Genomic DNA, 24,358 nt, shown 5'->3' on the forward strand with positions numbered 1-24,358 from the left:
CATGTTTAACTGTTTTCCACTCTTTCTTTGGTCATTATAGCCTTTTTGGCCAGGGTGAAGGGAGCATCTGCCATCAAACAAGAGGACAGCTGCATGTAACTACGATGATGTTTGCTAGTTCACCTTACATGCATTGGTTAGCCTACTCAACATAAATTACACACGTACAACATTAAGCTACTCACGCAGAGAAGAACGGATGCTGCTGCCATCATCATCCGTCATCATTTCTGCTACACTGGCAGGGCTAGGGGCCAGGACTCTCCTCTTCGGGTTTTTGGGGGATGTTGCTAACTCCGGGTCCGATAACAGGCACCACACCCGCAGTAGATGCGCTCGGTGTGAGGTCTCGCAGCAAGCTATCAAATACGGCGCATTTCTCGGCTTTTTAAAAAAACGCTATGCGTTGCCAGGTGTTTCATCAGATTTGAGGTGTTACTTCCTTTGACAGTATCACAGTATCAGCTTAAAGCAGTTGTTGCAGGCTGCTGAGTTTGCATATTTTACTGCGAAGTACAGCCAGACTTTTGACCGCTTCGCCTTGGGCATTTTTAATCTGTAGCTCTGATCTAAAAGAACGTACGTACCTGGACCCGCCTACTATCCTCGGAAACGTAAAATGATTGGCTCAGGAAAAAAAAGCACCGAAATAAAGCACCAAAATGTGCGCTGCTTTTCGGTCTGGTTACTACCGTATATGTCAGAACCGCTGCCATGATGGCACTGGATACCGGTACCCATCCCTAGGTTTGAATTGAATTGTATTGCTTTTACTAACTTCCTTTACTTTTTTCTCCAAATAATGCCTCCACCTCTCCAGGTTCTCTTTCCTCTATTCACTACTCTCACTACAGATTACAATGTCATCTGCAAACATTATAGGCCTGACCTCATCAGTCAGTCGGTCGATCACTATTGCAAACAAGATGGGGTTAAGAGCCGATACCTGATGTAATCCAATCCCACCTTGAATCTGTTGCTCCTACTGCACACCTCGCCACGGTCTTGGTGTCTTCATACTTATCCTGGACCACATTCACATACTTCTCTGCCACTCCTGATCAACTCATAGATTACCAAAGTTCCTCTCCTGGGACTCTATCACATGGTTTCTCTCCAAGTTTCTCTCTCTCATGGTTTTCAGTTGTTGAATCTAAATTGCCCATGGGTGTGAATCGTTGTCTGGCTCTTTGTGTTAGCCCTACTGGTGGCCTGTCCAGCATGTACCCTGTCTCTCGCCCTATGGTAGCTGGAATAGGCCCCAACCCCCTCCTGTGATCCTGCTAAATAAAAGAGACTGGATTGACTGGAAGTCCCTGTCAAGACTCCATAATTGCTATTGACTATAATCATGATTGTAATTTTCTCTCTTTATGCTAATGATTCTCAGCATCCTCTGTATTGGTACACTGCAGCAGTGTCACAGCAGCCGCAGAGCACAAAACTTTCATGGCACACAACAAACAAATTGTACCAAACCACCAAAGGCGAGATGCAATGTTGAAAATTGGGCTTGTTGTTTGGAATTTGTGCCTCACAGAGCCAGAAGCACATGTGTGTGTGTATGTTGGGAGGGTTGAAAACCTTGCCTGGGATTATGAGCTGAGTCACAGCGAAACTGTGAGGGAATTCAATCTATTTGCAAGTGGAATATGCATTTCGCGCTCTTTTAATTTGACGCGCATCATGGGCTAAACGCCTCCCTGTCAGGAAGATTCTGGGCTGTTTGGAACTTGTTTAATCATCTTTCAAGAGCCAAAAGGACTGTTTCACCTACCTCTCTCCCTCTGCCTCTCTCTCCCTCTCTCTGCTTTAAGGACGGGCTAACAACTGATCTCGCAGGACTCTTTCTATTAATAACCACTCCTTCACTCCTCTGTTTCCCAGTGAGACAGCCTCATAATTAAACTGTGTAAACGCTGCTGCATTAGTGTTTTTTGCTTACCAGGGAAGCTTTGGGCCACTTTTCATTGTGCCAACATGTTTGGAAGCGTTTTTAATCTTCTTCTTGTTTGTGCTGTTATCGCATGGCACGGAGAGACAGACTCCTGAGGAGCTTACAATTGTCTTTTACTCTTTAATTTAATAACAGAGACTGATAATGAAGCAAAGTCGCTCTACTGTTGATTATGTTTTCCAGTGATCACACTTCAGGTTGAGTGGAACAGCACTTTTCAGTCTCATTTCTCTACTGTAGATTAGTTTCTGCCAGCACTAGAAATGGCTAATATTTCCATGCCATTAACTCCAAAGCCTGTGAAAATGACAGGAGATGGCAGATGGGGGCCATGTGGACATCAGTCTTCCAGATGCAGACAAGAGCATCTATAAACTCTCTGACGCACCTGCTGCAGGTATTAGCAGACCTCGACATTCGGCTAATGATGCATGGGAGGTAATTACAAAGGGATCACGGAAATTAGTTTCTTTCTTTATCAGACAAACACGTGGGCCAGGGCCAGGGCTGCACAGAAACTGCTAGTGTATGAGACACCAGGAATTCATGAGTGAAAGGCAATTCTATGTGACTCCACTGACTGCATAAAAATCTGTTCATGGACTACCAAAGATAAAAACCTTGGTGGTAGTTACTGCTACCATACGTGTCTCCAAGAATGCATATTCTCACTCATGATAGCAGCTGGTAGAGATCCTTCCTTTGTGCCTCTTTGGAGTGATAGAAACAACTAGTACTCACACTGAACTACAGTGATTTACTAATCCTCTCCCTCAAAAAATCAATACTTGTAGAGGTCAAACTGAGCTGCATGGAAAATGCAGATTACCTCGTCAATAGCTGACACACTCTCCTACACACTCACATGCTACAGTTTAGTGATGAGCCTGTGTCAGTGAAAGGAGGAGTAACTGCTCAGGATTTATAAAATGTTGATTTCACGCTTTCTTAGGTTGTTTTGGGAGAAATTTGTTTTAAAAAGTGAGAAAAGCTGAATTTCAAATGCGATGCATATGGTCAGCAACAATATCTCTGGTAACTTTACATGATGCTCAGCTGGCCCAATGTGTGTCAAAGAAATATCCGCCACACTATCACATCACCACCAGTCTAAACTGTAGATACAAGGCAGGATAGATCCATGCTTTTATGTTGTTCATGCCAAATTCTGGCCCTACCATCTGGACATCACAGACAGTGTCTGCATGCCTGAGCTGCTGCCATACGATTGACTGATTAGATATATCTGTGTTAACATGCAACTGAACAGGTATATTTAGTTCACAAAATGAAAATCACAAAAGACATGCAAGCGTTGGAAAACGAGGACATCCCGGGATGAGACAGCAATGGCAGCACCCCTGAGGGCACATGATATCGTCTGAGCCAGTCGCAGTTATTAGGCCCTGTGGTCTTCTCTAGACATCTAACGCTTCAGACATATTCAGCAGTCTGATTGGAGTGCTGAATGTGCGAATACAGCAGACACAACACTAAGCTCATGAATGAGACAGGGACTTACATGCAGTGGAGAGAATGGAAGAGGAGCAGTGTAGTGCAATGTTGCATTAAAGTAAAATCATATTAAGATATGATTTAGCCTTGTTTGTGTTCCTATCTTGGTAAAATCTTTTCCAAACTGTCAACATGAAAACATAGGCAACACTAAGACACCCACCAGTCTGTTTTATGGACTCCCTGATAACTCCTTGATAACTTAGATCATAAAATCAGAAAATATAATAAACTATCTGCTCTGAATCCGGTAAAATAGTAACAAAAACTAAAGCATCACAAAATAGTCTTTCCACCATGGGATAAACTGGGATTTGGCACATTGAAAAACCCTAAGACCCAACGGAGAAAAATAAATAGTATGAAAATATCCATCCATCAATTTTTTTCTGCTTAACTGGGGCCAGGCTGCAAGGGCAGCAGACTAACTGACTAGCCCAAACCTCCCTCTCCCCATCCACCTCCTCCAGCTTATCTGGCGAAACACTGAGGTGTTCTCAGGTCAGCTGAAAGTCATAATCTCTCCTGCATGTTCTGGTCCCATGTTCTCCTGATAGATTGCACGGAACACCTCACCCAGGCGTCCAGGAAACATCCTAGTCAGATCCTAACTGACTCTTTTCTTCTGTGGGCTCACAACCTACAAGAGGCGCTGTAGAGGCCAGGTGCATGACATGACCGTGACATAAGCAGCTACAGCTGTGGTGGGCAGCATGTTTGACAGAAATAGAGAAAATCTTTGTGTCGGGTGGAAGTCAAGGGCAGAGGCCCTGGCGGTGGAGTTCAAGTTGGGACACTGTGTGAAAATAACTTTGATAAACCGATTTATACCGTGAGCTCCAGTGGACTGTACTTTTTTTGTGTACAAGCTAGATGTTCAACTAATTTTACATTGTAGATCTTAAGTTCACTGCTCTTTGTCAAATTTAGCCAACTACAATTTACAGTATGTTATCTCATGGATCGGTTATCAGGACAGGCAAGTCAATCAGTGCTTGACTAGTCAAATCAATAAAATAAACTTAATTAGCGTGAAACCAACATGAAAGCGATCTCTGTCTCAGAACAATGTTCTGTACTATAAATTATGTTTTATTGTCTGTGCACACTGTGATTTACGGTCCTCTTGTGACCAAATTTGGCATTATCTACACAAGCTAGCATGAATAGCAACTACTGCATGTATCGGAAGCAGATTTTTTTGTTGTAGTTTGAGTACACACGTTATGAATACTCCTGTATTGGTAGATGCTTTTCCTCTTTGTTGTATATTTTAAATATTTAGTGTCAGATCAAATAAACAGTGAAATATTCAGAACATCATGAAAGACACTTCTCACCTCAGCCATTTCCTGGTAAAACTGCTGCCCTCGGGCAGGTATAGGACAATCAAAGCAAGAACAAACAGATTTAAACACAGCTTCTACCCAACAGCAATATCGTATTTGAACATCAGCATTACCAACCATGCTGTGGAATAACTTGCAACTAATTGAGGCATATGTATTGGAATGAATGTAAATGTTCTGTTTTTTTATTGTTTTATTTTAAGGTTTTCAGCACCGATCGAAGACAATTCTTTTAATTTCATTGTTCAAGCGACAATTACAATAAAGATATTCAATTCAATTCGAAAAGAACACAAAAGTAGGAAAGAAAAAAAAACCACTATTATATATTAAACACTTGTTCAGCCAGAGAGCACTTCCGAAAAAGACATTCAGCACGGGAAAGAAAGGCAGTACAGAGTCATAAATGGTATGTTTTAGTCTGGTCTCTTCTCAGCACAGTAAACAGCTGCTCATTAAGATGTTGTAGGGCCGTGGTAGGGGGATGGGTGGTGGGAATAACTGGTTTATTGGCTCTGTTTGCCCCCTACACCACTATACTAGCTCAATGGACTATTTTACCATCATGGTTTCTTTTCAACCTTAAGCTTTAATAAATGTAACCAAATCTAGCCTAACACACACATGCATTATATTTAATTATGTACTGTAGTATTACACTGTATATTAGCTGAGCTCCTAAACCCTTCTCCTCTTCTTTACAAGCCAAGTGAGTCATTTGCTGTATAAAGCATAAAGCATAGCATAAAATGTTGAAAGGCAAACTCATTTTGTAATGTCTCCGAGATAATAGAAACCTATTAGTGAGGACATGAAGTGCACAAAGAGCATAGCAGTGAACAGAACAACACAAGCAGCCAATAGTGAGCTACTCGAACTTTAAGAGTGTCCCCAATGCAGTTGAATTCTGCTCTTGTTCGATCATGTTATGTACTGAGAGGAGAATCACAATGTAGTGGAGTGAAAATGCAAAATGTGAGCTTGATACAGCTTTCACGGAAAAAGTCATACATGCTGCAGCTGCTGGATTAGTGTGGTGGCATTTTGAAAATGACTCTGCAGTGCTGACAAATAGCATTTGACAGGCATTGTTCCTGGATGTGGGGAATGAGATTATTCAGCTTGAAGTGGCTGAAATACACATTGCCTTAGATTTATGAAACTGTGCAAAAGGTAGTCTGCTGTGGCATGTTTAGCTCATGCTGCTGAAATATACGATTTTACATCGTTTTCCAGGACTTCCCTCTGACTGGAAAGATCGAATCCTTGAAACCAGATTTTCCTGTATAGGTGAAAGCTCCAAACTTCATTTTGTATCTAAAGATTAAATAAAAAATTACATAACAATGGATCTCGTGTTCATTTCTCTCCTACTCATAAACCTACAGAGAATTATTTCAAAACTGAATCATAATAAGATTAACCTCAGTTCCATAATACAAGCTATTTTAGGGTATAATGATCTGATAAACCCTGCAATTTACCACACAGCAGACAGACAGAAATAACAGCTAGGTAAAATAGTGAGGCGTTTAACAAGTATTCAAATATTTCCATCCGTAGATAGTGGAGACCAAGACCACAGCAGATGTCACCAATGTCAGCTAAGAGGAAACTGAAATTACAATTCTCATGAGCTGACAAAATTGGACAGAGGAAGACTGGAAAAATGTTGTCTGGTTTGACAACTCTCAATTTCTGCGGTGATATCAAAATGTCAGGGCCAGAATTTAAAAAAGGACTGATCCATCCCGCCAACACCACCAGCACCAGTTTAGGCTGCTGGTGGTGACACAATGGTGTGGGGGGTATTTTCCTTGCACAGGTTGGGCCCCTAGTATCAACTGAGCATTGTTGTTGACTGTGTCCATCTCTTTATGACCACATTGGATCGGCCTTCTGATGCTGCTTCCAGCAGAATATCACAAAGCTGTAACATGTCACAAAGCTCGGATCATCTTAAACTATCTCTTTTCTCTGTACTCAATATAATAATACCTTTAATCAGATTTCAGTGTAATATTACCTTGGGGATGTGTGGACTGGAAGCACTAAGTATTTACATGATGTTATTAGGGCTGGGCGATATGGCCTAAAATTCATATCTCAATATTCTTTAGCTAGATGGCGATATACAATATATATCTCGATATTTTTTAAAGCCATAAAGTAAGAACTAAAAGAGAATTCTTAGTCACACTGTGTCCCAGATCTCACACAGGCACTTTTATTAACATACAGCGTAGATGTACATGAAAAAATTACTCAGAGATAAATTATCAGCATTTATTAAATAATAATTGTCCATAAATAAAATAAAACAATGTTGTTTTTGTGCATAACAAAACGCTCACAACTGTGCAGTCAAAATGTAAACTAAAAGACGCTGAGCATAACAAAGACAGACAGATTTCACCGCTGCTCTGTTCCCAAGTTCTACTGCGTGACTGACAGCCTGGAGTTTGAAATCCGCTTCGTAAGCGTGTCTCTTACAGGTGCCATTTGTGCTCGTTGTGCGCACACAATACGGTAATATTATATTGAAGCACAGTATGCATTACTCCACGAGGCTCCAGACTCCGCTAGCCGTAATGCTCCAACAATCCATCAAGCGGTGCAGCTTCGTAGCTTACCAAAGTCGTACTAAAGCATTTTTGACAGATTGCTCAGCCCTTTGTACCACATAAAATCGGTTCGCGGTCAGTAAGCACAACCAGAACTCATACATTTTTGAGAAAATGAAAGGATTTTAGTGTAAGGTTATATTAGGGCTGCACGATTTTGCATAAAATGAGAATCACGATTTTTTTGGCTTAGAATTGAGATCACGATTCTCTCACGATATTCTTTTCCAGTATAAATATTTATTGCACTTATTAACTGCACATCAACTTCGCAACAGTTGAGACTGAACATAAAAACAATAAATAAACATAAAAACAACAAAAGTCTCACATTTTGTTGTTGCCGCAAAATGTTGTACTGCTTGAAATTCCGTCTCCACCGTTGCTCGACACTGCGTGTATAGAGCAGGTAGTGCAACAATAGAAAAATAGTTGCGGGACGGCACTGTGTAGCGTTTGTCTAGGGTGTTGATCATTTCCTAAATCCCTCGTTTTGCACAGTGTTGATGGGAGCCATATCTTTGGTCAGGTGATAAGTGATAGCCTCCGTAATTTCTTTGTGCCTGCGGGAGTTCGACGTGAAGCGCTGTATAAGGTTCCCGTTATTGATGTTTGGGTGGTTGACCGGGACGGATTTTCTCCTGTCACTTTCTCGTCATCCCTGACGTGCTCTCCGTTGTTTTTTCCCTGCTAATTTTAGCAGCCAGCTTCTGTATCACGTGGTATAAGGCTCCGCCCTTGTCATTTGTTGAGCAGGAAGAGTGAGCGCTTGTTTTCATGCAGATTACGTCCCGGATCAAAATGCGGTACAATCGTCGTCTTTTTTTTTTTTTTTTTTTTTTTTTTTAAATCGTTGTCATTCGGAAATGAGATCGGACATAAGTATGAATCGAGATCGCGATTTTCTAACGATTAATCGTGCAGCCCTAGGTTATATGTAAGGTACTTTGTTTCAGGGCAGGAGGCTGGGAGACTTCGTGGTCTGGGATACAGCACACATTTTCACACACTCTTCATTTTGCACTTTATGGCGCTGTTGTAAATGGTGAAAATACTAGTAATGCTAGCTGCACGGCGTCAACACGTTAACGAGGTAACCGTTAACGCGTTGACGCCGTGCAGCCCCACGCACGGGGCAATCCGCAGTAACTCGTTAACGGAGATTTGCCGCGTTAATACAGTTATGGCGTTAACGTCATTTTAACGAGAGTAATGCTGCAGCACTAAAATAGTAATCTCTAAATGTTTTCTTTTTACCGACCAGCTCCTCTTTGATAGCTACCGTGTCCATCTTGTCGTTAACTGCAGGTGAAGCGATGGGGGAGGGGGAGTTGTGTTCAGTGAAGGAGAGAGGCAAGGCAGAGTAACGCAGCGTAGAGACAAAAGTGGACGAAAGAGAGGCAAACTTGTGGTTCCACAAGTATAATTATAACGTAACATAGACTATATCGATATAAACGATATTGTCACATCTCTTATTTCGTATAAAAATATATTGATATATTTAAAAACTCAATATATCACCCAGTCCTAGATGCTATCATGTATATAATCTGTATATATTATCCTCATGTTAATTAATGTTATGATTAATTAATTTTTAAACAAAGGCCATGTTCTGATAACACAAAAGAACTGAAGCAAGGCAGAAATGTACACCTGTTTCAGACTATATTAAGTAATAACTGACCACAACTATGAGGTCATTATGTAGCAGTCTGATGTCCATAACAGGTCCTGTCATTAAGGTATGGCACAATGGAAGCTATGCATTGCCACATCTCAAATAACAGACTAACAGACTGCTGCTTAGATTTAATTTGTTAAAAGAGAATATATTATATAAGACTTAACTACATTCTAAAAAAAGAGAGAAACTGGTGTGGAGGTGGGTTGCAAAGCGACTTGCAGATGAGCGCCAACTGTGGACAGGCTGATGCAGCTTATATGAGATTTGGCAGTTGGATGTGAAGAAAGCTATTAGGTAAGCATTCAGCTGATCTGTCAGAACTCTATCTGAGCTTGACTTTAAGGTCTCTCTGAAGTAGGGCTGTGCGATATGACCAAAATCTCATATCCCAATATAAGACATCTATCGTCCCGATAACGATATAAATCACAAAAATTTAACATTTTCTGTAAATTCTGTGAATCTCGGGCAGCTCGACTTGGCTGAAGTGTTTCCAGCTGGGCGTCGCGTACCTGGAGTCGAGTGTTTTAACAGATGCATGAAACGATACATTTTTAGACATAAGTTGTAACGGCCGCCATTTTCTTTGTGAGTATTTATTACACGGCGTGCTGCGGGGAAAAGCCTGTTCTAACGTTTGAGTCTAAGGTTCATTTTTAGCACCTGATGGGCCTTTTTTTGCTTCTCATCCGTGTGATGCCATAAAACAGTGCCTTAGATCACCCCTAAAACATGCCACACTCAAGCAAGTACTAATAAACTGCTGTTGACTCAGTAAGTGAAAGACACGTTGAACAATCAGACATTTAACGAGCTGTGTTATATTTCTTCAAGAGCAGTTACTCAACACTGCTAGGGAAAATACATTAAAACGTAATAGGCATCTAGTTTAAAAGAGGTTCTCTTGCACTGCTTGCAAGAGGGCAGCTTGTCAAGAGAGGCTGTAGTACACGCCCAAATCAGAAAACATGCAACGAGACAGATGCATAAATTAACATGCGCCACACTCATATCTTTGAACTGAGAACCAAAGGCCACTCTGATCCACTCTGCAGGGGAGCTCTTGCTTTGATGTATTTGAAAAGGAGGTTTAAAGATCAATTACATGTCTACTGTCACCCCAAAGACTGATTTAACTTTGGAGTTTAAAAATTCAAAGTAACACTGACTCGATCACAGATCATCATATTTGAGTGAGTTAGATGACCAGTCTGTCAAAAAGATTTCATCTGAAGGGGGGATACAGAAAAAGTTCTCCATTTGATAAAAAAGTCCCTACTATGGTCCAGGAAGTTTTAACTATGAATTCTTTTTCAGTTAGTTATTTAATTATTTATTCCTACCCTGAAAGCCCTTTACATGTCTGTCTCCTATTGCCTCTGATCTCTCTTGTTTTTGCAGAGTCGAACTTGAAGTCTGCACACTCTTCCCACTATACCTTATACAGTTGCGGAGGAAAACCATGACATTTGCCTGAAAGCTCACCCCACACTTCCTGACACTGGTGGTGTTGCCAGTACATCTAGAACAATATGCCTCAGGACCTACTTTCACCTCAAAATCCACCTGCAGGGCTTGAGGCCAAGGGAGGAAATCATTATTGCCTGTCTCCCTTGGAGATTCCTTGAGTGGGGGGAATCTCCAAGGGGTGATGAAGTCAGACCCTTAAGGCCAAAAATGTGAAATGGCAATAACAATAACATATTATCTGTTGCAAAAAGCTTAAAAAAATTGGTCTGCATCCCCCGTCAAAAGGAGTTTTCAACTACAGATACACAACTGGCCCAGCGCTTCACCTGAAGCATAGACGTAAAATCTTCTGGCTTCCTTCTTTCTTTGGCAAATGCACTTTTTCATTATTAATGACCATTATTATGATTTATACATATGTTCATATTTTTAATGAAAGAGGTCATGAGTTTCAGATGCAAGTTAGAAGATTTGAAGCTCTACAGTCTGATATACAGCAACTGTAAATCTTCAAATGCAGCACTGCTGGAATCAAATCGACAAAAACAAAATGCAAACACTTCACCTTTTCAAATGCAAAACTGCCATCTCGATTCAAAAGTTTACTTTGTTGTGGCACTTCCCTTTTTTCTTACTGTCGTCAACATGACCCAAACACGTCACCATGCATTAGACCCTAACTGTGCTAAAATAGAAGCCAAATACACTCTATCTCCAGGAGGCAACAGGCCAAGTGCTGTATTCTGCATTCACCACACAATAACAAAATTAATATTTGATTCGGATTGGTACAGCCACTTTCTGTCTCCTGCAACAGCCTGAAGAACACAATAGTTCTCCTGTTTCCCATAGGCAGTTAGGGCTACTTTAAATAGCACTCCGCAGCAGCAGCACAGCGAGCACTATGCCCTGCAGGAAACAGAGTCTGAGTTAAGAGTTGCAAAAGAAAAGTTGACTCAAAGTCAAGGAAAGCAAGCTTAGGACGAGGCAAAGTTAGGACAAAGTAACACTGTCAGAAAAATGTAAAAAAAACAAACAAACAAAAAAAACATTTCGTTTTCGTTTTTGAGATTTTACCTCAGCAAACTGATGCACAACAACAGGAAATCAATAACATGCTTAATTGACTCAAGGTCTCAAACTGTTTTCTTTCAGCCTCTCAAAGAATGAAAGTCAGCTGGCCAGTCTTTGATAATATTGCCTGGATGGTAGTGTTCATATGAGTCCCTTCAACTCCTGTTACTGCAGATGTCCTGTAGCGGCAGGCTAGCCATCAGACTCACTGGTCTTGAAACTCAGTTTGACAGTGAGTGAGCGGTGGCATCTGCAGAGAGATAGAGGTCCACTACCTGATGATGCTCAGGCAGGAGGAAACCAACTGGCTGCCTTCCTCAATTTGACCTTGAGTTGACTGATTGGGGCATCGCCAGTTTCAGCGCGTCGGGTTAAAGGACAGGTACAGATGTGTTTACATAGATTTACTACATTTTTTATTTTATCTTGTCAGAAACTCCTTAAAACTCACTTGCAAGAACATTAAAGTGGACGTGAGATGGTATTTGGCATACTGCAGACAAATTTTGTGGTTTCTTTAGTCCATCTCTCTATTTTGGTAGTTACTAGCCAGCTCCAAAGCTAGCCACCAAAATATCAAAATAATAGGGCTTTACTGAGATTATTCAATAATCCTATTGATAGAATATCATTAATTAGTGGGCTTCCATGTCAGGAACTATATTAACCATTAGAAACAAAGGGCAATTCAGTTTGTGAACAGTAAGGTTAATGAAGGGAAAATTTGGGGGATTTATTTGGATACAATACTTGGCTTTGATTACCAATCTAACACCAGTCCTAAATTTATTTTGCAGTAGTTAGTTGTATCACTTTGCAATACTTAAATACAAAATGAGAGATTAGAGACTTATTTGTAACTTTAAAATGCTTTGTAGCTTTTCAGTAATGGCTTTTCTTGTTTACTGCAACTGTGCTGTCAAAGTTTGAATTCAGCAATGATCTCTTGGGGTTAAAATGTTAGGTAGTGTGGATGAATACCCCTTAAAGTATGAGCTGTGGAAAATCTCAAAGTTCAGTTTCTCTTTTGGTTATATCTGTATTTCTAGGTTTGCATTCAACTGAGGCTAAATGAAAGAACAAACAACTGGGTGAACTCAGGTGTATGTCAGTGTGGAGCTGCAGGGCTCAGGTGGATAGATTTTCCAAGTGTCTCTGGGGGCAGTGCCTAAACAGCACAAATCTTGTCATTAGCTCCAATAGAGTAGTATAGTATATCAGGGTCATGTGACTCTCACCTCATAATGGGCGACCCGCTGGGACTCGGAAATGAGCTGAGCGCTGCACACTTTGCAGTAGCTGTCTGTGAAAAGCCCTTGGTCCACCTCTGTTGACTTCATCTGGAGAAGGAGAAAATGAGTTTACTGACTGGAGTTCCGTTTTTGGCAGGTGTTTTTAAGAACTGCACACATAATGCTGACTGTTTTTGAAAGAAAAAGCCCATTTCAGACAGGATGAGTCAAAAGAAGTTAGGGAAAATGTTTTTTTATTTAAACGGCAAGTCCGAATCAAACTGGACCTCTCTGACTAACAGTTTTGACAAAATGACATAATATGTCCACTGTACATTCACACAAACACAGAAAGCTGTCTGATTTCCATTGGTACTATCAGGCAGCCTTGTTTTGTAGGTCTACAGGGAGCTGTGACAAACCAACCAAGATGTAATAGAGCAAGTAAACAACAAACTCATATTTTCAACACAGTTAATCAATATTTTATTAACTTAGTGACAGATGCTGAACAGCTTTTGCAAGCAATGAGTCAGAAAAACTACAAAATATCCCACTTAAGACATGAAGCTAAAATGTTATTTGTTAATGAATAAATAACAAGAGATCAAAGACGAGCTGTTCCTGGGAATTCATTAAAGTATAAAATTGAACTCCAGGCTGTGTGTTGTTGGAGAAAAAAATGTATTCTAGGTGACATGGCTGCAAAAACCTTTTATTTTCATAGCTGAGCCCTCTCTGCTTTCTATTACTAATTCAGCCTAGTTTACAACAGAAGCTCGCATTTCATATTTGGAAGCAGTCAGGCTTAACTCATCCTCATTTACAAAGGTGCAGCTTCATTTGGAGCCACGGGACAGAGGGAACTTAGGAGGAACGTATCTCAAACTTGTTTCAATTTACAAATTTGATAGCTAATAGCTCTGTGCTATTAGCAAAAGTAGGAAAATTGTAACAAGTTTTAAGAAGTCTTAAAGATTGGATGCAGTTTCCCATCCGGGTGGGGATTTTGCAGTACAGGATTCTCTGTAGTGCAAAATCATAAGTCCTTCAGTCACCTGAGGTAATAACTGGTCTTCCCTCTCCGGCTGGATCCCATTCATGCTGAGAGGATGAAGGTTCTTTGCTAGTTTTCGGGTAATGTCCACTGTTATCTCTTTGTTGGTCTTACACACATTCAGCTCAAGATTGTCAAGCAATACTAAGATGCATTAATAACAAGAAGATGCATCTTGGTATTGGTTTTAGATTCAAAATCTCTACTCAAGGAATCATTGCACAGCATATGATCATCAAAGTTTTAATCCTCCTCAAATCACTTAGTAGGGCCATGGTGAGGATGAGTTTGGTCTTAAAAACTGCACCAGGTGTCCTCTGGTTTGTCAAGCACAAGCAGGAAACACAAATATTCTGACAGAGAGCTGGAAAATGCCAAGGCAAAGGGCTCATTAGAGACTTGTCAATCTCAAGGCAGACAAACCTTAAATTATACCCTACTTTAACATTTGTTTTTTGTTAAGGAGATGACATTCTATAAAAAAATTTGTGTCACAGTGAACAGAAAAATGCTCTTAAGCAGCAACAGAGTACGCAAAAAGAGACTGAGCTCACAAATCAGAAGTAAGATCACTGTCTCAAAGTCATCATTAAATTCAGAGTTTTCAGATGATTCACCCCTGTTGGCCATAATGTTTTAGACCTAGAGGTTTCCTCTGCCTTTTACATCCAGTCTGTGTGGTTTTACAAGCTTCCCATAAGTGTACTCTTTAATATTCACAGAGAGTACCACTTAGCTTGTGGTAATGTATAATTTGCATGGCTTATTTGGGGTCGGATTTTACATTTTCATTGGCAGAAAGATGAAAAAAAAATCTTTTTCCTTGTTATTACTAATTGATAGTTCATCATGCCAACAAACCAAGTGGCTAAATTTACATCCACTGGCCAGAGAATATCTACTTAGAACATAAAAAATTATATTGACTGATACAGCAAAAGAAAGAGACACACAGAAATTTGGTGGTCGTCTTTAGGCAAGGTAGGAGGATGGAAATTTATTGACAAAATGATTTTACACTAATTCTGTTTCTAGACCTGAATCTTTGTTTATTGCCCTAATGATTCATGATAAATTTTGTGTGTGGAAAAGAAATTCAGCCTACAGTAGTTTCAGCATCAGAGAAAATGTTGGATTCTTGGAATATGAAGCACCAGCAACAGAACAGAAGAATAAACTTGCATGTTATTCAAGTATGAAATATTTGCACTATCATTCAATTCAGTTTAATTCAGTTTTATCTATACAGCACCAAACAGTCACAACAACAGTCGCCTTAAGGTGCTTTATATTGTAAGGTAGGCCCTACACTACCCTACCCTCTGGCAGCAAAGACATTATGGTCAGACTGAGAAAACAGGGGCAAAACATGTCAGGAGTGTATGTGTCTGCAGATAAACAGCAAGAGAAGAAGAGAAACATAAATAAGTCAGCACTGCCACTCTCTTCCAAAGTCTTGTAATCAGTCGAGAGCACCGTCACTTCTAGTTCAGATTCTAGAGGACAAACAACATAAATAAGCATCTTTGAGAGCTCTATCAGCCTGTGCCAGTTGGAGCCACTCACTATTTTAGCAAGGGTGCACAGATGTGCAAAATGAATAATTAATCTGCCTAAATTCTGTTAAGAAGCAGAGGCATCAGGGGTAACTTCTGCAGAAGCCTGGGAATGAAAGCAACTCTTATCTCTGACTTCATTTTCCATAGTTAGAAGGAGGTCTCAGTTCTATTTCTGCCATTGTAAAGTCTGCATATTCATCTTAGTTTGGACTAAATGGCCAAAACCCTACAATGTGGAGTAAACAGAGAAATAAGTAAATATTTTTCTGTTATCTCTCTCCACAATGCATAATCCCGCGAGACACGAAAAATCATTCAGCTGGATTTATTGTTAGGATGTGAGCTCTGACCCTATATTTTGTCTGCATTTAAGGTCAGCAATGGTGGGAGTTTACTGTAAAAATCTCAACACCGCCTAATAAATAACAGTAAAACAAGGCCTCTTAAAAAGTTATTTGTTGTTAGTGGTTTTGATTTTGGGTAATGCTGTATTGACCTATTTCACTAAGAAGCGAGACCCCTTGTAACACCTTCGTTAGGCTTTTTTCCTCTTTTGTCCTGTTCTCTGAAACTCTGAAACCACCCTTGTGCATCTTCTGTTTGCCATTAGACAAACATTAGATTCATGTACTTTAAATCTGTATCTCATTGTGAGTCAGAGGTGTACCCAGACAATTTACATAACTAGAATTTGGCTAATTTGCCAAATTGTTCCCTCAAAACCTCATAATGTCCACAAAGTGGCTAGTGAATCACTTAGGGGTTAGGTTTAGGTAGCATTTTATGTATGATTCTACTTATGCGTAAGAAGGATTCTGAAAAAATACAAAACATTGCTTTTCAAGTCCAGTCTCTTACATGTATCCTTACCCTCAATCGGTCAAATGGTTGCCCCTCCCTGAGCCTTTTTAGTTAGTTTTTCCTTCCCACTGTCGCCAGGTGCTTGCTCATAGGGGGTCATCTGATTGTTGGGGTTTTCTCTGGGGTTTATAAGCACCTTGAGGTGACTATTGTTGTGATTGGGCGCTATATAATTGGATTTAACTGAACTGAATTTCGACCTAACAGATCTTCTGTTATAAGATTGGGTTTGGTTTGGGTCTGTCAGAAAATAGATGGAAGGGATAGCATTAAACCAAACCATAAGTCTACTTCCAACCCTTCAAAGGTCACCAACTCTGTGTTTCATACTTGATATTCTCAGTTATAGCCCAAAGAGTACACCTATGCTAATAGTTCCAGTCAAAAGCTTGTTAAGCCCTGTGTACATATACAACTATGTGTTATATAGCTAATGGTCGGCCATTAGTAGAGAGTTCAAGCTCTACCAACTACATTCACACTCCGATGGATGCATCGGAGAGCAACTTGGGGTTAGTATCTTGGCCAAGGATACTTGACATGCAGACTGGAGGAGCCAGGGATCGAACCGCCAACCTTCCGATCAGTAGGTGACCTGTTCTACCTCCTGAGTTACAGCCATCCCTGTGCTAACGTGGTGCCAAGTAAGCTGAAGAGGTCCTGAGAAATAAAGCCCCTTGTTGTTAGGTCTGAACCTAGTGGTCAGCTCATGTTTCATTCCTGTAAAGATTAACTTAATGAGAAGTGGTGGATGGGCAAAAATAGAAAAAAAATAATTATTTTTTACCTGAGAAGAGAACTTGTTCCTGAGTGTGTCTATCACACAAAGGCACAAGAGAGAAAGCAGGAAACGTCCTGCTGAGTATTAAGCACAGCGCTCCAAAGAGCAACAGCTTCTCACCAAATTAACATGTGCCTCTCCTTGGTGTTCAATTCATTAAGCTAATGGATTTTACTGTCAGATACATTGCTATAATTGCAAGAGGTTGACTCTCTTCTAAATGAGAAAAATATTAATTTTTACCCCGTGTAATTGGATAAGGGGAGGCATCGCACTTGTAAACCAACAGGGGGTCCTTTACACAATTCAATCATCAATATCTGATCAGAGCAGCTGTTGTTAACAACATTACAGGCAAGCTCTCTCAGCACAGCTCCGTGAGCTCATTACGGAAGTTATGTTGCCACTCTGTCCCTTGTTTCTCCTTCACCAGAGAAGTCAGAAGAAACAAACCAGCACATTTCACACCAATGATCAAATTAGCAGAAAGCCAGCTTTCCTGCTTACCGACCTTCTTTGACTACGACAAAGTGTTAGCACATCAACGGAGGCAAGCTCCGTAGAGCTGGAAAAGTGAGGCTGGGGATAGAAAAAAAGAAAAAAGCTGACGAAACAGAGGGAGAGAAAGAGTTCAAAGATGAAAAGAAGGTTACAGTGGCGAGTGCCCAGCAGATGCTGCTGCTAAAAAGGTCAGTTGTAATTCGTTAGGGAGTGTGTTAAGCTGGGAAGCTGGATGAATGCCCATGCAGATGAGCTGGACTCGTGCTGGCCTTAGTGGCAGATGACCCTTTGGCTAAGAATAGTTCAGATAACAAATAATGATAACCAGCTAAATGGGCACTGCTGCTGTCACAACATAAAAATTCCAGCTTTGATCCCAATGTCAGGTAGGAAACATTTTAATACACAATTCTATCGCCTCTGTCATTGCCTATCATATGAACAGACATTCTGACTTGACTATCAGAATGTCCCAGGCCTATTCTTTGGACCGGTTAGGCCTGTATTGGTTACACTGTGAATGAAAATAAAAGTGCATGAACAGGAAACACAACACGGAAAGACCTCTGGAGAGTGCACACACAGAAAAAAATATGCTGTTCTCTGCCAGCTTTTAATTAGATCTTAAATTATTTTTTGTAGGCCACATGAGAATGTCAGTGAGTACGGGACAAATGCTTCTTTTGATCAGACGCTGCCAATAGGTTAAAAATGAGCTGTCTGAACAGCATGGCATTACTCTGTTACACTTGTATCAGTACTACATTTTATCCTCAGTGGACTTTTCTCTTTTTCTGAATCAATGCCAACATACCAGGAACTGCAGATGAACGTCATGAAATCCCCAAAGTTATCTGAGTATTGATTTTGGGCTAATCTGTTCAAGTAGAAAACTAAAGACGAAAAATCACAATTAGAAATGTACACAACAAATGTATGCGGCAAATTTTATAGCAACTCAGAGCTGTTGCGATAACCCACTGAAATCCAAAAATACAGTGGGAATGTGTTCCTAGACAGACAGTGGATCAAACAACACCTGAGACTTTTTTGTTTGCTATCAAACTTGAATATCTATATCAGTGACTTTTTTTATGACAATCAATTCTTGAAAGACTCTTAGAAGTCAGGAGGTCAGAAAAATTATTAGTTAATCATTCACTGACATTCATTGTTGGAATGAATTTATCAGATTTCAATAAAAGATTGATCGGAATTGGACAGAAGTGAGAGCAAATGGAAGTTGCAGGTTTTGAAGGTTTAAGAACATGTAATGTAAGTTAATATGTCACACATGTTAAACCAGCCTTCAACACTAGCCCTGCTCAATAATGCATCATCACACTGGAGACTAGCTGATAACAACAACTGGGGTACGTTGTTTGATTGTCTGGTTCGGAATAATATCAGTAAATCTTAGATTACACTGAGCAATCATCTCTTAGAAGCAAAGCCACATAAATACCAAATGTGTTGTCTCATCCTTAACTAAGTGATTTTAGAATTCCACTGTATTCACATGGGGCGATTCTGCACTTCCCACACACAGGCCTCAAATTCCTCCGGTGAGGAGCTTTAGTGACTAGCTGCCCCAGATTGTTTCCCCCATCCTTGAACTGTCAGAGAGATGTAACACACAGCAGAGTGCTTTAAAAAGAGAGAAGAGGCATTTAAAAAGCTGTAGCTGATATCTGTGTTTCTCTGTGTCCTGCAGACGTACTAAGTCTTGCTACATTTGTGGCATACCAAACACACAAATAATACACAAAAACAGAGTTCCGACACAAAGAGACTTTATTTCAGTGTGCAGCCATGTTATACTAATACTATATACTAAACACTAAAGTCATATATGTATTATGTATTTTCTTTCTTTTTCTCTTTTTGTGACTTTATCAGTCTCTCTAATAGTTGAGTGAATTTCTGCCCCTTTTTTCTTTAACATTGCTTCAGTTCATCAAAGTTTGTGACGATTCCTTTATGCAATGCTCTCTTAATATTTTAAGGAAGCATTTTAATCGAGTTGAGGTCCAGCTCATTTGTACCATTTGAACTTTCTAAATAGGAAGGAGAGGATTGTTTACCATTAAGTCAACCACAGTTTGAGTTGTCCTCAGATGGATAAAAAGATTTACATATAAAAATGCTAAAATGAGTTGCCAGACTTATTTGGGCAGACATTATTATTCTTGTATACTGTCTACTTATATTTGTGTTGGATTTTTTGATACATACCAGGTTAAACGTTAACAGCCAAAATGACAGTCAGCAAGTCAAATAACATTAATAAAAACAAAAATCATCATCATCATCATCATCAATGTTGTCTCAACCAGACTGTAAAACTTTACTGTAAAAATGGAGCAAAGCTTTTTTTTTCTTTTTTTTCTCCAACTCTAAAAATGGCAAACACGACAAAACTATGGAAACATATTTGGGAAGCAATATGATGATATCACAAAATGAAGCCATTAAAAATTAAAGGTACTATAAGTAAAATTTCATCACTAGATTTCAGTACATTGCAGATTGATATCAGTACAATTCTTATTTCTTACCCCTCCCATTTCAAGTGCATCCCAGCTACAGTAGCCACTCCAGGACAAACAACTTTGGCTTCTACTCATATGTAGTGAGTAGATGCTGTCAGTCTTCTGTTTACTTCAGCTCAGCTATGTTGACAGCTTAGCTCAGCTCGGGTGTTCACATCTATTTACTTTAGAGGAGATTGTAAAACTCTGTAAAAGGAGACTGATATGATTCGATGAGACTGTGTAGCGCACTTCTGACCGACTACAGCGATACTGAGGTGAGTTGTTGAGAATATCCTAAACTTTTCTTATAAGCGCTGTTGTTAATTGCTGCTAGCTGACGTTAGTGGAATTTTAAAGTTGATTAAGTTGTAATCAATTATTTCTGTTTAATTATTTCTGTTTATGTGAATTTGTTGTTTTAAATACACATCAATTAATATATATTTATTAGTGCAAAAATGACTTACAATACCTTTAAGTTTGCATTTGCAAAGGCTGAAATACAACACCAACAAGGCTACAATCTAGGAAACATTCCAGTGAACTGCAGTCATCCTAAAACCCGCACAGTCCATTTGGTCTTTACTGAATTTTTGGCTTGCAAGTTCAATTCAAATTCATAACATTAACTGTCCTATTATTAACTGCACAAGAAGTGCTGGTCATTAGCTGCTAGCTTACTGTGTAAAGTCGTCATGGGTCTGTAGCTCTGTCCACCGTTTTAGGGAACATAGTTTGCTTTAAAGTAAGTTAATTATTATTACTTTATTATTATACCATTAAGAATAAACAATGAGGATTCTGGATCAGCACCATGACGCAAACTTGTGGTATAGTATATACAGTACTCTGGAGAAGGTATAAAATGTCACTGCATGTGCATGTGTGTGTGTTTTATGTGTATAGATTTTTTTGTTACATTCTTACACTACCACGACAACCCCGCTCTTTTGCCCTACTAATGTTCTGGTTTCAGTTTATTTCCCACAGTTTTTTTAACCTCTTGCCTTATGATTCCAAGCGCTGTCACCAATCTTTGTATTTTTTTATTATTATCTCATAACACGTCTTTAATCAGCTACCATCTTTCCTATGGATTTTTTAAATGTCTACCGTCTCAGATCAACACAGCCCTGTCCTCTAACACCACCAGGAGCAGCAGCAACCCCTCAACAGAACATTGTACCCCTTCAGTTAAAAACACGGGCTACATTTGGTTTGTGTTGTCCACACCTGATGACAGTGATACAGTATGATGTGATTTCATATTAGATTTTTGATGAATGTGGGTTGTTGTTATTCAGCCTGTTTCTATGTGCCCCTTTTTAACTTTGAGCACCCGCCCCTTCAAACATCTCTGCACAGCCCTGGCATCAGCCAACATTACAAAGAGGAAAAGGTAGAATCTTTGTCATGTTTTAGCTTTTATTTCTATTTATAAGTGCACACGTTTTGTCATCATATATAAAGACTGACTTTAATGGTGTTTGTACAGGGTTTTTTTCAGATGTAGAGTAAAAGTTAACTGATGTCAAAGGAAATAACATTTCTTTGATTCAGTAAGTATATGTGACAGTACTCAACATTTACTCTTTTTTTTCTTTAAATCAGTAATAAACAGACTTGGCTACTGTGAGACTCATGCTGGAGACACTGTCTGGAACAGATATACAGATGCCCCATAAATTTCACACTTTTCTAAGTTCCTCCTGTCTTATGCCATACCTTTGGCTTTACGTTTGGTGAGAGGTCATTCTGCTGTCATGCCCTTTCTGACTTTTCGTTAAATCTTGCCTTTGGATTTCTGCTGCTAACAAGAAATTAGCAACTTTAAGTACAGCTCCTGCTTCCACAAATTGCTGATTTAGATGCTTTCACTCACTCTTTCTATTGACTTGTTATTTGGGATTATTCTTCAAGGCTCCTAAAACAAGGAATTCAGCGGCTGCTTTTGTTTTTGAACATTTCTTTTTAAATCTCACAGTCCACCAGTGATTTCTCTTTTACTTGATGTTTTAATTTGATGTTAAAGTTCAAAGACTTTTTCTGTCTCTGTCCTTACCACTTACCAGTTGCTCCGTCATATGGCTCTTTTCCACTTGTACCTACTCAGCTCAGCTTGACTCGACTCAATTCAGTTTTTAGGGTTTTCCATTAGGTGGTAGTACATGGTACTGGTAGTACCTGCTCAGCTGGGGTTCGACGCAAGCTGAGTCTGAAAATATGACATCAACAGACTGCATGCCACAAATTGGCCAATCAGTGGCATCACTTGATGAGTCATGTGAGTGATTCCTTAAAAATGGAAAAGGACAGAAACTGAGTAGATTCAAGGAACTAGTTGAAAAGAGGCTATATATTCTTTGATCTCCATGTTGCCCTCTAGCTTCAAATATTACCTCAGCAGATGTAAAGGCATCCTTAAATGAAGCATGTACCACATGGCCCTGTTATGTGTAAACAATACATCTAAAAGGAACATGTTGCACCTTTTCAGTTGATAATTTACTTTTGCGTGCTGTTCCATCCATGATACAGATCATACTGGCAGCTTTTAGGACTGGAAGAGCTGCACAAACTCTGATATCTTGAAAATTGAAAAAAAGAAGAAAAAAAAAAACGACCCGCTGCTATTTTTAGGTATACAGTGTGATGAGCAGTGTCTGGGGAACTGTAAGCATTGTTTTGAGCTGCGACGATCAGATCCAGTTGCTGTACTGGAGTTACAAAAGCAAAGTTCCTGGATAAAAAGTCACACTTTATAATAATACAATGTAAAAAGAATCCATTGTGATTTAATGTCATTTAACTCCTCATACAGCAGATCACTTTACATGTCCTTATCGTGATCTTTATATGCCTCCAGTGCCAACATGTCCATTTGTTTGGTTTTTCCTCTACTCTCACTCTTACTCTCCCTTTCTTTCTCTTTCTCCCTCTTGGCTGGGCTTTGGTTCTTGTAGGATTCTGGCTGGCTGGCACACCAGGACAATTACCTAATCACGTTGCTGCAGTATTTATAAATGAGCTCTCACCACCCACTATCTGCCAGATTGTCTGTTAGCCATGGTGTTATAAAAATTCAGACTCCATTAATGTTATCCTTTCGGATTTCTATTTTCCTTGCTGTTTTCCAGCACTGTAAACACCAAAGTGTGCACTCCAGATTTCCCACATGTCCCGACCAGCTACTTCAACCCTAAACCAGCCACCTTCTTGCTGCCAGTCCCTGCTGGTCCACTCACCACTCTCTCCACTAGTGAAACCACAGATGTGACTGCAAATTTTTGTTTTTCCTGAAAATTCCTAAAGGTCTCAAGGAGACCATTCGCTGCAGCAAACAACTTCAAGTGTGACACATGCTATCGTGCCAATACACACTTGTTCACAGAGCAGGATCTGTTCAGATACACTAACACGATCTTCACTCAGCACACACCTTACCAGATTTGTCTCCTTTCAACTTTGTTCTCTACTACAAATAAAAATTCATGTTGAAGGCTCACAGTTCTGGTACAGTGGAGGAAATCCAGCACTTACCAAAGACACAGGTCTAAATGGTCAGAATAGGAGTTCTAGGCATTGACCTAACAAAAGCAGCTGGGATGGACGTTGTGCAGCATTGCACAAGGAGATGGCCAAATTTAAATTAAGTATATTTTTTTCTCTTTATGGGTGGCCTGAAGATGTTTCATAATTAGCAAACTATTATTATTATTACTAACTGATTTTAAAATGAGACTACAATCCTCCCAGTGAATTCAAGCCATCTAAATAATACCAAAATGTACACAAGAATGAGACACTTTCAGTTAGTGCTCAGTTGTATATTATTGTATTTCTGCAGAAAGAGGGATGCTCATTGAAATAATTTTTAATGTGCCTTCAGCCAAAATAATAATCTATTGGCAAAATAATGAACCAGACTGTAGACAGTAGACAGTAACCCTCAACTCCTAACATAAAGTAAGCTTCACCAATAAATTGTGAGCTATTTAATGAAGAATTATGACTACACATGGAGGACTGTAGAAACCCATAAATTAGAAGTTGGTCATTTATTCCATATGTAGTATAGCAAGTAGTAAAACTGCCAATTAATCATAGTAGCTCCACACATTAAGAGTAGCAGCATGAGAAAGAGAGGGGCTGCA

The 24,358-nt window shown here is 39.7% G+C and overlaps 1 protein-coding gene across 1 annotated transcript in view; it reads right to left on the reverse strand.

Moving 5' to 3' along the window:
* The window catches only part of zmat4a (zinc finger, matrin-type 4a), a 150,933-nt gene that overhangs the window by 111,738 nt on the left and 14,837 nt on the right, over positions 1–24,358 (reverse strand). The window contains exon 2 of the mRNA XM_086313468.1: positions 12,918–13,019. Within this exon, the coding sequence (XP_086169594.1) occupies positions 12,918–13,019 (102 nt within the window). The remainder of the gene's footprint in view (positions 1–12,917; positions 13,020–24,358) is intronic.

The sequence above is a fragment of the Aulonocara sp. 'chitande type north' Nkhata Bay genome, linkage group LG12 (assembly GCF_057382095.1).
Source record: "Aulonocara sp. 'chitande type north' Nkhata Bay isolate Kocher_YH1m ecotype deep benthic linkage group LG12, A_spYH_male_GT1.1, whole genome shotgun sequence".
In the NCBI taxonomy this organism is placed as follows: domain Eukaryota; kingdom Metazoa; phylum Chordata; class Actinopteri; order Cichliformes; family Cichlidae; genus Aulonocara; species Aulonocara sp. 'chitande type north' Nkhata Bay.